Source organism: Micromesistius poutassou (genome assembly GCF_964030765.1).
Source record: "Micromesistius poutassou genome assembly, chromosome: 1".
Taxonomy (NCBI): Eukaryota; Metazoa; Chordata; class Actinopteri; order Gadiformes; family Gadidae; genus Micromesistius; species Micromesistius poutassou.
The window spans coordinates 11,896,937-11,909,575 of record NC_140271.1 but is presented as its reverse complement, the minus strand read 5'-3'; the positions used below and the strand labels follow the sequence as shown (position 1 = coordinate 11,909,575).

The 12,639-nt window shown below is 51.4% G+C and overlaps 1 protein-coding gene across 1 annotated transcript in view; it reads right to left on the bottom strand.

The window, feature by feature from the left end:
* Positions 1-639: 639 nt before the first annotated feature.
* LOC311383133 (myosin-10-like) overlaps positions 640-12,639 on the bottom strand; it is a 41,659-nt gene continuing 29,659 nt past the window's right edge. The window contains exons 30-43 of the mRNA XM_084488561.1: positions 11,451-11,657; positions 10,781-10,885; positions 10,185-10,337; positions 9,595-9,843; positions 8,573-8,785; positions 7,652-7,864; positions 7,097-7,258; positions 6,441-6,569; positions 5,836-5,924; positions 5,216-5,339; positions 4,532-4,740; positions 4,088-4,196; positions 3,193-3,365; positions 640-2,837 (exon numbers count right to left, since the gene is read on the bottom strand). Of these exons, the coding sequence (XP_084344687.1) occupies positions 2,657-2,837; positions 3,193-3,365; positions 4,088-4,196; positions 4,532-4,740; positions 5,216-5,339; positions 5,836-5,924; positions 6,441-6,569; positions 7,097-7,258; positions 7,652-7,864; positions 8,573-8,785; positions 9,595-9,843; positions 10,185-10,337; positions 10,781-10,885; positions 11,451-11,657 (2,316 nt within the window). The 3' untranslated portion in view covers positions 640-2,656. The remainder of the gene's footprint in view (positions 2,838-3,192; positions 3,366-4,087; positions 4,197-4,531; positions 4,741-5,215; positions 5,340-5,835; positions 5,925-6,440; positions 6,570-7,096; positions 7,259-7,651; positions 7,865-8,572; positions 8,786-9,594; positions 9,844-10,184; positions 10,338-10,780; positions 10,886-11,450; positions 11,658-12,639) is intronic.

Genomic DNA, 12,639 nt, shown 5'->3' with positions numbered 1-12,639 from the left:
TGTCCAGAAGGGAGAGAGGGCCCCCCCTGCGGTCTCCCGGTCTCCCTTTGTGACGTCCAAATGTGGTACTTCAATAACTTAGAGATTAGAGTTAACTAGTCAATACTCCAGTTAGAGTCAGACACTGCCAGCTTTATGGCATAATATAGAGAGTTGTGATTGGTCACTGCATGTAGGGGGAAGCCACACAATTAGGGGATATAACTTGAAACCTGATTACTGATCAGTTCTTTGCAAACCAACTCATGTTTTGTTGTAACTTCTGTGCAGGTGATAATAAAGCCTTCATCTTTCAGTCCTTGTCCTTCTCAACCTCTCGTATTTTGTTAAAGGGTTAGAGTGTGGGGTTTTATCCACAACCGCTGCAGCTCCAGCATCCTCACGGCACGGAGTCTTCGGGTTCCATTGAATGAATCCATTGATCATTTGTGACATGGATTATTTTTTCCACGACTCATCTTTTCATGATATGGGCTGTAGTAAAGTCAAGCCCAACTCTAAAGCCACTCTATTGTCATCTAAGATCTAAAACCTAATACACACAGTATGTAATGTGATCAACAGTTCATTAAATAAAGTTCACTGGCACAAAGCATTGAAACACACCGTCTACATGGATCTTTATTGTTATTGGTCTTTTACAAAAACAAAAGCAATAGAAATAAAACAGAAGATGCACTGGTTTGTCAGTGGTTGCTGACAGCATGCCGACAGCATTATGGAAGCTTTGATTACAACCCAACTAGGAAGCTCCATGAATTGAATGAAGCCCAAAGCACCCAGATCACAAGTTTTGGTTGCTATTTCTAACACAAGCCAAAATAGAAATGCTCATAATGTTTGAACGAAGAAAAGCACTTGAATGCGCAAACGTAGTGCGGCTCTATTCCTTACTCGCTTCACATAGGATTCAGGTCCTTATAATATAGCATGGAGACGATCCTGATTACGTGACTTCCCGTTCTGTTTCGCCTCACAGATCCGCCTGGAGCCCCAGCCACATCGAATTCAGTGGGTGGGAGTACTTGCATCTCATTCTAGCTATCTTGGTTCTATACGGGGAATGGGTTAACCTAGTGATTGTGAGTGCTTGGCAGTTGGATCTATGAACATCCTTACTGTACCAACAGCGATATATTGTTCCCCTTTCTTCTGACAAATGAAATTATTGTAAGTCGCTTTGGAGAAAAGTGTCTGCTAAATGCCCACAATGTAAATGTAAATGTAATGTATTTGCCTTGAGAGAAAAACTCCTGTCAGCCTTTTTCAATAACTGCATTAATGGATGTTTATTCAACTCATATTAAACTCGCTGCTCGTTGCTTCGAGCGACACCCTTTCATGTCTTCCCAGTCCCTTATTGGCCTGTTTAAATCATCAATTCAAGACACAGTCCCTGTTTGGCCCGAACACATTGTAACTTCAGGAAACATATGTGAGCGGCTCAAGGTCCAGGCTGATCCGTGTAGCAAAAACAGAATGTGAGACAGTGTGATCAGGACTATCTCCAGGCTACTAACATTCAGTCCAAAATGGAAAAACCTTTTGCGACCGTTCCAACATGGCCGTGTGCTTTGGGCTTTAGGCTAAACAGAACATAAGCTGATCAGAACATAAACCAGAACAAAACATAACCCCCACAGACAGAAAGAGCAGTTCTCAGGTTGCTTACTGGTGCAGGTAAACCGTCAATGAGACAAACGATGAGTCTGACCAGTTACAGCCGGTTCGACACATATCATTCTAATGGAAAAGCACAGGTTTTAAAAGCAAAAGCTGATGCATGTCTAAGGCACATTCTAGAGTTTATGTTTTTAGAATAACCTTTCACTTTTTCACGTTAAGCTCTGAGCTAGGAGTCCACAGCACATTGTACAGAAGTCTAGCATGCGTCGCTTGTTTTGTATTTACAGCATACCGCTTGTTTCCGTGGCAACGCTACACGATCAAGTTCACGTCGTTGTGTTTAAGCATAGTCTCAAACAATAGATGACTCGAAAACATCAATAACTCACTGATAACGCTGGTTGTTAGGCAACAGGAGGGGCTAGGGAGAGTACCAGGACAGGGCCTAGAGGAGGGGCTAGGGAGAGGACAGGGCCTAGAGGAGGGGCTAGGGAGAGGACAGGGCCTACAGGAGGGGCTAGGGAGAGGACAGGGCCTACAGGAGGGGCTAGGGAGAGGACAGGGCCTAGAGGAGGGGCTAGGGAGAGGACAGGGCCTACAGGAGGGGCTAGGGAGAGGACAGGGCCTACAGGAGGGGCTAGGGAGAGGACAGGGCCTACAGGAGGGGCTAGGGAGAGGACAGGGCCTACAGGAGGGGCTAGGGAGAGGACAGGGCCTACAGGAGGGGCTAGGGAGAGGACAGGGCCTACAGGAGGGGCTAGGGAGAGGACAGGGCCTACAGGAGGGGCTAGGGAGAGGACAGGGCCTACAGGAGGGGCTAGGGAGAGGACAGGGCCTACAGGAGGGGCTAGGGAGAGGACCAGGACAGGGCCTAGAGGAGGGGCTAGGGAGATAGCTGCTGGTGGTCGTCATGGAGAGAGATGTGAGTCTGTATGATAGAGTGAGCTGTGCTGCGCTCCAAGAGAGAGACAGAGAGAGAGAGAGAGGGGGGGGGGGGGTGGAGAAAGAGAGAGAGAGCTGAGCCATAGCTCTATTCCATCAGGAGGCCGGGGGCCTCGTCGGGCGTCTTGCTGTCCTGCTCGGGGTCGGAGGGGGTGTCCAGCGAGGCGGGGTCCAGCGAGGCGGGGTCCGGAGTGGTGGGGTCCGGTGAGGAGTCCTCCAGCTGGCGTCGTGCAGAGCGACCCGACGAGAAGCTCACGGGACCGCCGCGCCTGGGGGCGGAGCCACGCTGCTTTTTTATTATTATTCTTTGTGCATTCATTCACTATGTTCATTCATTCACTCAAACTCTAGCCTTTCCAATCACAATATCGTTTGCGACTAGGTTTGCCTGGAACACACCAAGGAATAGACCCAGCCTGGATTGTTCCAATTTTTCCTCTTCTACTACTACGACGCAGTTGGTCTTTGCAAACAGAATTGATGCACGTGTTTATTGGCCTGTCTGTCTGTCTGTCTGTCCGCCCGCCCGCCCGCCCGTACGTTCATCCGTCCGTGTGTGTGTGTGTGTGTGTGTGCGTGTGTGTGTGTGTGTGTAGGTCACTGTGCCTGCGTGTGTGTGTGTACCTGAGGCGGCTCTTCAGCGTGTTGACCTCCCGGCTCAGCCCCTCGCTGGCCTCCGTGGCGTCGTCCAGCTCGCGCTGCAGCTTCCTGCGCGAGGCGTTGGAGCGCGTCGCCTCCTCCTCCGTCTCCTCCAGCTGCCGCTTCAGCTGCTTCATGCGGGAGTTGGCCTTCTCCATCTGAGGGGAGAGGGGGGGCTGTTACCGCCTGAGGGGGGGGCTGTTACCGCCTGAGGGGGGGGGGCTGTTACCGCCTGAGGGGGGGGGGCTGTTACCGCCTGAGGGGGGGGGCTGTTACCGCCTGAGGGGGAGGCTGTTACCGCCTGAGGGGGAGGCTGTTACCGCCTGAGGGGGGGGCTGTTACCGCCTGAGGGGAGGGGCTGTTACCGCCTGAGGGGGGCGGGCTGTTACCGCCTGCTGGCCGCGCAGACCCCTGGGGGGTTCATGCGTCTCTCGGACAGCGTTAAAGGTGACTTATCATCAAGCAGGTGTGAGTGTGATGAGCCGTTAGCAAGCCGTTTTGAAAATCTGTCTCTTCTGACATCACAAGTGGCCGTGTCCACCAGGATGCGTGCTGGATAGATGAGCAACGGTTGCTGCTGTAGTCCATCAGGTAGGCTGGTAGACTGATCTATCGAGTCGAGTACTAGTGTTGCAGCGCTGAATGTGACGTTCCGGTCATCGCAATGTAATAGAACGTGATGTTGGTTTGTAAACTGTTCGATTAACCTCCCTACTGAGAACACCAAGCATATGAATATATGTTATACTTAGGAACTAATATAATGCCTCTGGTCCACGTTCAGTATGTATCTCTGATGCAGCACGTCAAAAAAACATCTTGCAAACTATTGAATATCAGTGATGTTGTAGGTGAGAGTGGTAAAGCCTCAGCTCCTCACCTGTTCTTTGAACTGGTCGGCGTGGCGACGCTCGTCCTCCACCTGCATGCACACCTCCTTCAGCTTCTTCTCCGTCCGTCGGACGATCTTATTGGCCGCCGCCCGCTCTCTGGAATCGGGGACAGAGCATAAGGACACCGCAGTTAGCAGGTTAGCATCACGCTGCGACTAGTGGGATAGCATCGTGCTATGACTAGCGGGTTAGCATCATGCTACGACTAGCGGGATAGCATAACACTATGGTTAGCTCGTCAGCAGGATAGCACAACATGTGTGTGTGTGTGTGTGTGTTAGGTGAGTGTATATAAGGTGTGTGTACTAGGTGTGTGTACTAGGTGTTTGTGTACCAGGGGTGTGCACTAGGTGTGTGTGTACCGGGTGTGTGCACCGGGTGTTTGCACCGGGTGTTTGCACTAGGTGTGTGTGTGTGTGTGTGTGTCCTACTTGGCCTCCTGCTCCATCTGCTCCTCCAGCTGACAGATCTTGATCTCCAGGGTGCTGATGGTGGTCTTGAATCGGCTCTTCAGGACCCCCTCCAGCTCCCCCAGCTTGGCCCGCTGCTCCTTGTTGAGGCGCTCCATCTGCTGCCGGGCATTCTCACTCTTCTGGCCGGCGCTGCGCTCCGCGCCCAGCTCCACGCTCAGAGAGTCCACCTGCGGGCACACAGAGGAGCCGCCAAGGAGGGGGGGGGCTAACTTTAGCGCTTAGTTAGCGTTAGCGTAAATGTCATGGACAACGTAAATGGACTGCATTTACTGTGTACAGTGCTTTTAACCAGTGGCCGCTCAAAGCGCTTTACACTATCGCCCAACATTCACACATTCATGCACACATTCACACACTGACGGCGGAGTCAGCCACGCAAGGCGACAGCCAGCTCGTCAGGAGCATGTCAGGGTGAGGCGTCTCGCTCAGGGACACCTCCGACACTCAGCTAGGAGGAGCCGGGGATCGAACTAGCAACCTCACGGTTACCAGCCAACCCGCTCTACCTCCTGAGCTGGATGCCGCCCCGTTAGCGGTAACCAAATCCTTCCTGTGAGCGGGATGGTTTACAGGCGCTGGCCCTCTCTATACTGTGAATCTACGGGTCGGGGTTAGGATTGGGTGGAACGCGGGGCTAAGGACCTGCATGGAAGTCTTCCTGAAGCGCTCGTTGAGGAGCTCCATGTTGCCCTGCTCCTCCTCCAGCTCCTCCTCCAGGTGAGCGATGCGCGCCTCCTGCCTCCTCTTCTCCTCCAGCAGGGCCGACCTGAAACACAACAGCAACACACCTGAGCATCTTTCTGGCATTGCGCGAATAAACCTCTAACCTCTGGTTGGAAGTCTATCTTAGAAAAGAAGATGAGAGTTATTACTTTCTTTATGTTACTTATTTTCTAATCATATGTACAGTATATATAAATAAATATTTCCACTCCTAATATTACATATATATTTACATTTAGGGCATTTAGCAGACACTTTTATCCAAAGCGGCTTACAGTAAGTACATTTGTCAGAAGTAGAGAAAGAACAATATATCGCTGTCGGTACAGTAAAAATGTTTATAGAACCAAGTGCCAAGCACTCACAACCGCTAGGTTAACCCATTCCCGGTATGGAACAAAGATAGCTAGGATAAGATGCTACAAAATACAAATTACTATTAAGTGCAAGATATATATATATATATGTGTATATCCCAGCCCATCTTGTAACATGCGAGGTCAAAGGCTGATGGTGCTGAGGGGGCGGTGTCAACTGACTTTCCGGAGGAGCTGTTGGAGATCTCGTCCTGCAGCTCGTCCCGCTCCTGCTCCGCGTGCCGCCGACCCCTCTCCGACGCCGCCAGGTCCTTCACAAGGTCAAGCACAGTTCAAAGGTCAAACACGGGGGTCAAGACTGTTCAAAGGTCAAACACAGGGGTCAGCACAGTTCAAAGGTCAAACACAAGGTTCAACACAGTTCAAAAGTCAAACACAGGGTTCAACACAGTTCAAAGGTCAAACACAGCATGTCAACACAGGGCTCAACGCAGTTCAAAGGTCAAGTTAAGCGGTTCATTACATTTTGGATCAAATGATGTCCAGCTAAAGCCGTGACTTCCGCACCGGTCTACCAGAGATGAACACCACGACATTAACTATGCTCAAATTTCGGACCTCAATGTTGCAATACACACCCTGGAGCAAGTTTATAGTAATGTATGTGTTTGTGTATAAGTGGATTTTCCCTTATTGTTTTTATTTTTTTCTCCGTTATGGAAATTTATTTTTTTCATTTTCGTTATGTTTTCCCACAGTGCGTTCTGCGTGGAGCAGAGACAACAGGAGTAATGGAGTTCTGTGGTGAATCCGGATGAGGAGCAGACCTCGTGCAGCTGGAGGATCTCCGCCTCCAGGCTCTTGAGTTTCTTCTCGTTCTCCTTGGCCTGGGAGAACACCTCGTCCCGGGACGTCCGGGCCTCCTCCAGCTCCCGGTGGTAGTCCTTCATCTGGGCCTGAGGACCAAGTAGAGGGAAACCTTAAGCAATACTGGCACACAATCGCTGGTAGACTAGTTCTGTTTGAAACCAAGACTATGACTGTAGCTTGATATCTGTAGCTTGGTGTCCTACCTTTAACTTATGCCTGTAGCCTTCTGGCCTACCTGTAGCCTACTGGCCTACCTGTAGCTTGTTACCTGTAGCTTGGTGTCTTACCTGTAGCTTGATACCTGTAGCTCAGTGCCCTACCTGTAGCTGTGTGTCCTACCTGTAGCCTGATACCTGTATCTCAGTGTCCTACCTGTAGCTGTGTGTCCTACCTGTAGCCTGATACCTGTATCTCAGTGTCCTACCTGTAGCTGTGTGTCCTACCTGTAGCTTGATACCTGTATCTCAGTGTCCTACCTGTAGCTGTGTGTCCTACCTGTAGCCTGATACCTGTATCTCAGTGTCCTACCTGTAGCTGTGTGTCCTACCTGTAGCCTGATACCTGTATCTCAGTGTCCTACCTGTAGCTTGTTACCTGTAGCCTGCTGTCCTACCTGTAACTTTCGTAGGTGCTTGATGGCCTCGTCGCGGGCCTTGTTGGCGCCCTCTATCTGCCCCACAGCGTCTATCAGGTCCGCCTCCAGCTTCTTCTTGGCCGCCACGGCCAGCGCTCTCTGCTTCCTCTCGTCATCAAGCTCCACCTCCATCTCGCGCACCTAGCAGATAGGGGAGGAGCCACAACCCATTTTAACATGAGACGATAGGAAATTTATTCTGTGCTTCAGGTACATTTAAACTGGATGAAGACACATTAAATACTGTAGCTATGATACACTTTACTTTACTTAATAGATTTTGTATTGGCTAGTACATGGCTATTACATTTCTCGGTTGTCCAACAACCAAAATCTAGTGAGTGATCGAGTAAGAGAGATAGAGATAGCTATATAGATAGCATATACTGTATATATATTTTTTTTTATGATATAAAGATTGGTTATAGAGGAGACAGAGTCATATAGTGAGTCATATATTTCTTTGTATATATATTTATTTATTTGTTGATAAAGATTGGATACAGAGGAGACAGAGAGTGTGTGATGAGTCACCTGTTTGACCAGCGCTCTCTTCTTCTCCTCCCCCATCTCATCCTTGCCGGCCAGGTCGCGGTCGTACTGCGCCTTCATGGCCTGCATGTTGACCTCCAGGCGCAGCTTGGCGTCCTCCGTGGCCTGCAGCTCGTCCTCCAGCTCCTCCAGCTGCACGCGCATCTCCTCCAGCTGCTGGTCCTGGCTCCGCTTGGACTTCTCCAGCTCATGGACCTGGTGGGGGGGTTAGGGAGGGGGGGGGTTAAAGGGTGAGAGAACCCCCTGTTTCAGCTGTGAGACAGCCTGCCAGAGGAGCTGAGGACATCATAATCTGTGAACACCTTTAAAATGAACCTCAAAACAGACCTTTTTAGTTCAGCATTCTCTTAATCAATTTTTTTTATTTTCATTGTATTTTTAAGCACCTTGTATTGCAATTTTGCCTAAAAGGTGCTATATAAATAAAGTTTGATTTGATGATTTGTTTGATTAGAGACTATGAGATTTAAAATAAATGTTGTGTTGTAGGAAGGAGGGGGGCACATTTCCCTGTGGTTACGACCCAGGGCAACTTTGATTCTCTTATTAAGCCTGTTGTTAAAGAGGGTTATAATGAACAATGTTGTATTGTACATTTTGTAGGGAAAGAGAGAGAGGGGGCAGAAAAGAGGGAGACAGCAAGAGTCTGAAAGTGCAAGCGAACGAGATTGAGAGAGATAAAGACATCTAAGTTCATAATGAAATATAAACATAACATATAAACATACAGGTGCATCAAAAAAAAAAAGAATATTGTGGAAATGTTTCACCTTGTGTGTAATGAATCTATAAAATACATGAGTTTCACTGTGTAAATTGAATTATTGAAATGAATGAACCTTTCCACAATATTCTAATGTATCGAGATGCCCCTGTATATGAAACCAGACTCGGTTCCCTCACATTCTTGCCCACGTCGTCCTTGGAGCTCATCAGGTCCTCCATCTCGGCCCTGAGCGTTTTGTTGAGCCGCTCCAGCTCCTCTTTGGCCTCCAGGGCCTCGTCCAGCGCCCGGGTCAGGGACAGCGCCTTGGTCTCTTTCTCCCGGGCCTCCGCCTCCGCGCGGTCCCGCTCCTCGCCGTAGCGCACCGCCACGCTCTTCTCCTCCGCCAGCAGCTACAATGAGGTGGAAGGGACCGGGGTGGCCATAGAGGCCTGTTAGTTCAGTGGTTCTCAAACCTTTTCTACTAGTGTAGCCGCTCCAAGATATTTTTTCAGATGAGTTCCCCTCTTCACCGGCACAAAACATTTTTGGGAGAAAAAATGTATAAAATCCACATAAATAATGTGTGTGTGTGTGTGTTCTATTTGGCAGGGTAAACATGAACAATAAGGGTGCAAATACTGACAATTTAGTGAGAGACATGGGCCTGTGCTTCATGCAACTGTTGGCTAATTTATCCCCACAAAAGAAGCACAATGCCGGGGCCCTCCCCTGGCGTTGCGCTCTTTGAGAGCATGTAGAGGTGAATCCTATAAAAATATATTCCTCCTGAAAATTATGACATTTTGGTGTTTCTGGATGCGCTCTATTTTTCACAGATTCTCCTTTCTGCTTGGTCCCAAGGAGTTCTGGGTTTGATTCCCAATCTCTACCCAATCCCTACCAATCCCTACCTGTAGGCATCCTGGAGGAACATGCCGCAACCTCTGCAGCTGGATGATCCACCTAGCGAAGCATTAGCCAATTTGGTGGTTTATGAGTGACTTAAGTATCAGGCGATCTAGTTTGATGGGATATATGCTCTTCAGCAAAATCGTAACAACAAAGTAATTTTGACAACGGAAGTTGGTAACAGATGTTTGAGTTATGCCAGCAGAGCCCATCTTTGATCACCAAAGCCGGTGTGGACCCATCAGTCCAAACCCCCTCCGTCTCCCTCCAACCCCACCTTATCCAGACCTCCCTAGAGACCCAGACCCACCTGGTCAAACTTCTTCTGCTTCTTCTCCAGGGTGGAGACCAGCTGCCTCTGGTGGTCCAGCTCCACGCTCATGTCCTCCAGCTCCTGCTGCAGCCGGCTCCGGCTCTTCTCCAGCTTCTCCAGCGCCACGCCCTTCTCCTCCGCTCGCACGCCCGCCAGCTCCAGCTCCTTCTGCAGCCTCCTCTTCACCTCCTCCAGCCCCTCCAGCAGCCCCACCTCCTCCTCCAGCTTCTTCTTGGTCTCCGCCAGCTGTGGACGGGAGACAGGGGGTCAGTCCTACCTGGGGATCTAGTGGACAGTTGATCCCACCTGGTCACTAGTGAGGAGTTAGTCCTACCTGGTCTACAGTGAGGTGTTAGTCCTACCTGGACTCTAGTGAGGAGTCAGTCCTACCTGGTCTATAGTGAGGAGTCAGTCCTACAGTGAGGAGTCAGTCCTACCTGGTCTATAGTGAGGAGTCAGTCCTACAGTGAGGAGTCAGTCCTACCTGGTCTATAGTGAGGAGTCAGTCCTACCTGGTCTATAGTGAGGAGTTAGTCCTACCTGGTCTTTAGTGAGGAGTTAGTCCTACAGTGAGGAGTCAGTCCTACCTGTGCCTGGACGGTCAGGAGTGTTTTCTCCAGGGTGCTGCGCGCCTCCTCCTCCTCCTCCTGCTGCTCCTGCAGGGTTCTCTTCTCCTCCTCCAGCTGACGGAGGCGACTGCTCAGACTCAACTTCTGACGCGTCTCCTCAGCCAGGAGCTCCTACACACACACACACGCACGCATGCACACGCACACACACACACATATATATAGATACACACATACACAATAAATAAATAATAATAAAAAAATGTTTTAACAAAAGCAGGTCTAAGAATATCTGTAGATAGTTTTGGGGTGTGTGTATGTGAATGTGAATGTGTATGTGCGTGCGTTCGTGCATGCATGTGTGTGTGTGTGTGTGTGTGTGTGTGTGTGTGTGTGTGTGTGTGTGTGTGTGTGTGTGTGTGTGTGTGTGTGTGTGTGTGTGTGTGTGTGTGTGTGTGTGTGTGTGTGTGTGTGTGTGTGTGTGTGTGTGTGTGTGTGTGTGCGTGCGTGCGTGCGTGTGTGTGTGTGTGTGTGTGTGTGCGTGTGTGTATGCGTGTGTGTATGCGTGTGTGTGTGTGTGTGTGTGTGTGTGTATGTGTGTGTGTGGCTGTCACCTGTGTGTCCTGCAGGCTGCCCTCCAGCCCCGCCACGTCCTTGGAGGTCCTGAGGCTCCTCCTCTCCGCCTCCTCCAGCAGCGTGGTCACCCCGTCCAGCTCTGCCTGCAGGGGGCGCACAGCAGGGGGGCGCTACGGTCAGCCTCCTGGAGCTCACCCCTGACTCCTCCCCCGACCCTGCACAGCACCCCTGACTCCTCCCCCGACCCTGCACAGCACCCCTGACTCCTCCCCTGACCCTGCACAGCACGCCTGACTCCTCCCCCATGCCCTGGGCCGCAGGCCTGACTCCTCCCCCGACCCTGCACAGCACCCCTGACTCCTCCCCCGACCCTGCACAGCACGCCTGACTCCTCCCCCGTGCCCTGGGCCGCAGGCCTGACTCCTCCCCCGACCCTGGACAGTACTCCTGACTCCTCCCACAACCCTACCCTGGCACTGGGAATTAAACCCCTCACCCAGGCAGTATGAATGCCTTGTTCTACCAGCGGGAATCAAACCCGAAACCCTGGCAGTAGAAATGCCTTGCTCTACCAGCGGGAATCAAACCCCAAACCCCGGCAGTGTTAATGCCATGTCTATCCCCTATCGTCGCCATAACGACCTGTATGGCATGATTGCTTTACCTCCACCTCCAGTATGTAGAGAGTGAGACAGAGAGTATATTGACCTGCAGTTTGTGTGCTCGCTCGCCCAGCTCGGCCCTGGCTCTCTCTCCCTCGGAGGCCCGGACGGCCATTTCCTGTAGCTGGGCGTCCGTCTTCTTCCTGCGGTGCTCGGCCTCCTGCTTGGCCTGCTGCAGGTTCTTCATCTCCAGCGCCAGCTCCTTGGTGGAACCCTCCTGCATCTGCTTGCTCTTCTCCAGGTTCGCCTTCAACTGGAGAAAGGGGGGGGGCGCGGAGAGAGAGGGTTTCTACTTCATCTCCTTCTGAAGGCTTCCTTCACTCATGCAAACTTCATTGGCATTATAATTGAAAAACAAAACAAGGCTTGACTCCGCCACTTGTTGGTTGGTGGGGTAAGAGGCTAGGGTTGGTGGGGTTGGAGGCTAGAATTGGTGGGGTTGGAGGCCAGAGTTGGTGGGGTAAGAGGCCAGGGTTGGAGGGGTTGGAGGCTAGGGTTGGTGGGGTTGGAGGCTAGAGTTGGTGGGGTTGGAGGCTCGAGTTGGTGGGGTTAGAGGCTAGGGTTGGTGGGGTTAGAGGGTTGGTGGGGTTAGAGGCTAGGGTTGGTGGGGTTGGAGGCTAGGGTTGGTGGGGTTAGAGGCTAGGGTTGGTGGGGTTAGAGGGTTGGTGGGGTTAGAGGCTAGGGTTGGTGGGGTTAGAGGCTAGGGTTGGTGGGGTTAGAGGGTTGGTGGGGTTAGAGGCTAGGGTTGGTGGGGTTGGAGGCTAGGGTTGGTGGGGTTAGAGGCTAGGGTTGGTGGGGTTAGAGGGTTGGTGGGGTTAGAGGCTAGGGTTGGTGGGGTTAGAGGGTTGGTGGGGTTAGAGGCTAGGGTTGGTGGGGTTAGAGGGTTGGTGGGGTTAGAGGCTAGGGTTGGTGGGGTTGGAGGCTAGGGTTGGTGGGGTTAGAGGCTAGGGTTGGTGGGGTTAGAGGGTTGGTGGGGTTAGAGGCTAGGGTTGGTGGGGTTAGAGGGTTGGTGGGGTTAGAGGCTAGGGTTGGTGGGGTTAGAGGGTTGGTGGGGTTAGAGGCTAGGGTTGGTGGGGTTAGAGGGTTGGTGGGGTTAGAGGCTAGGGTTGGTGGGGTTAGAGGCTAGGGTTGGTGGGTTTAGAGGCTAGAGTTGGTGGGGTTGGAGGCTAGGGTTGGTGGGGTTAGAGGCTAGGGTTGGTGGGGTTGGAGGGTTGGTGGTGTTAGAGGGTTGGTGG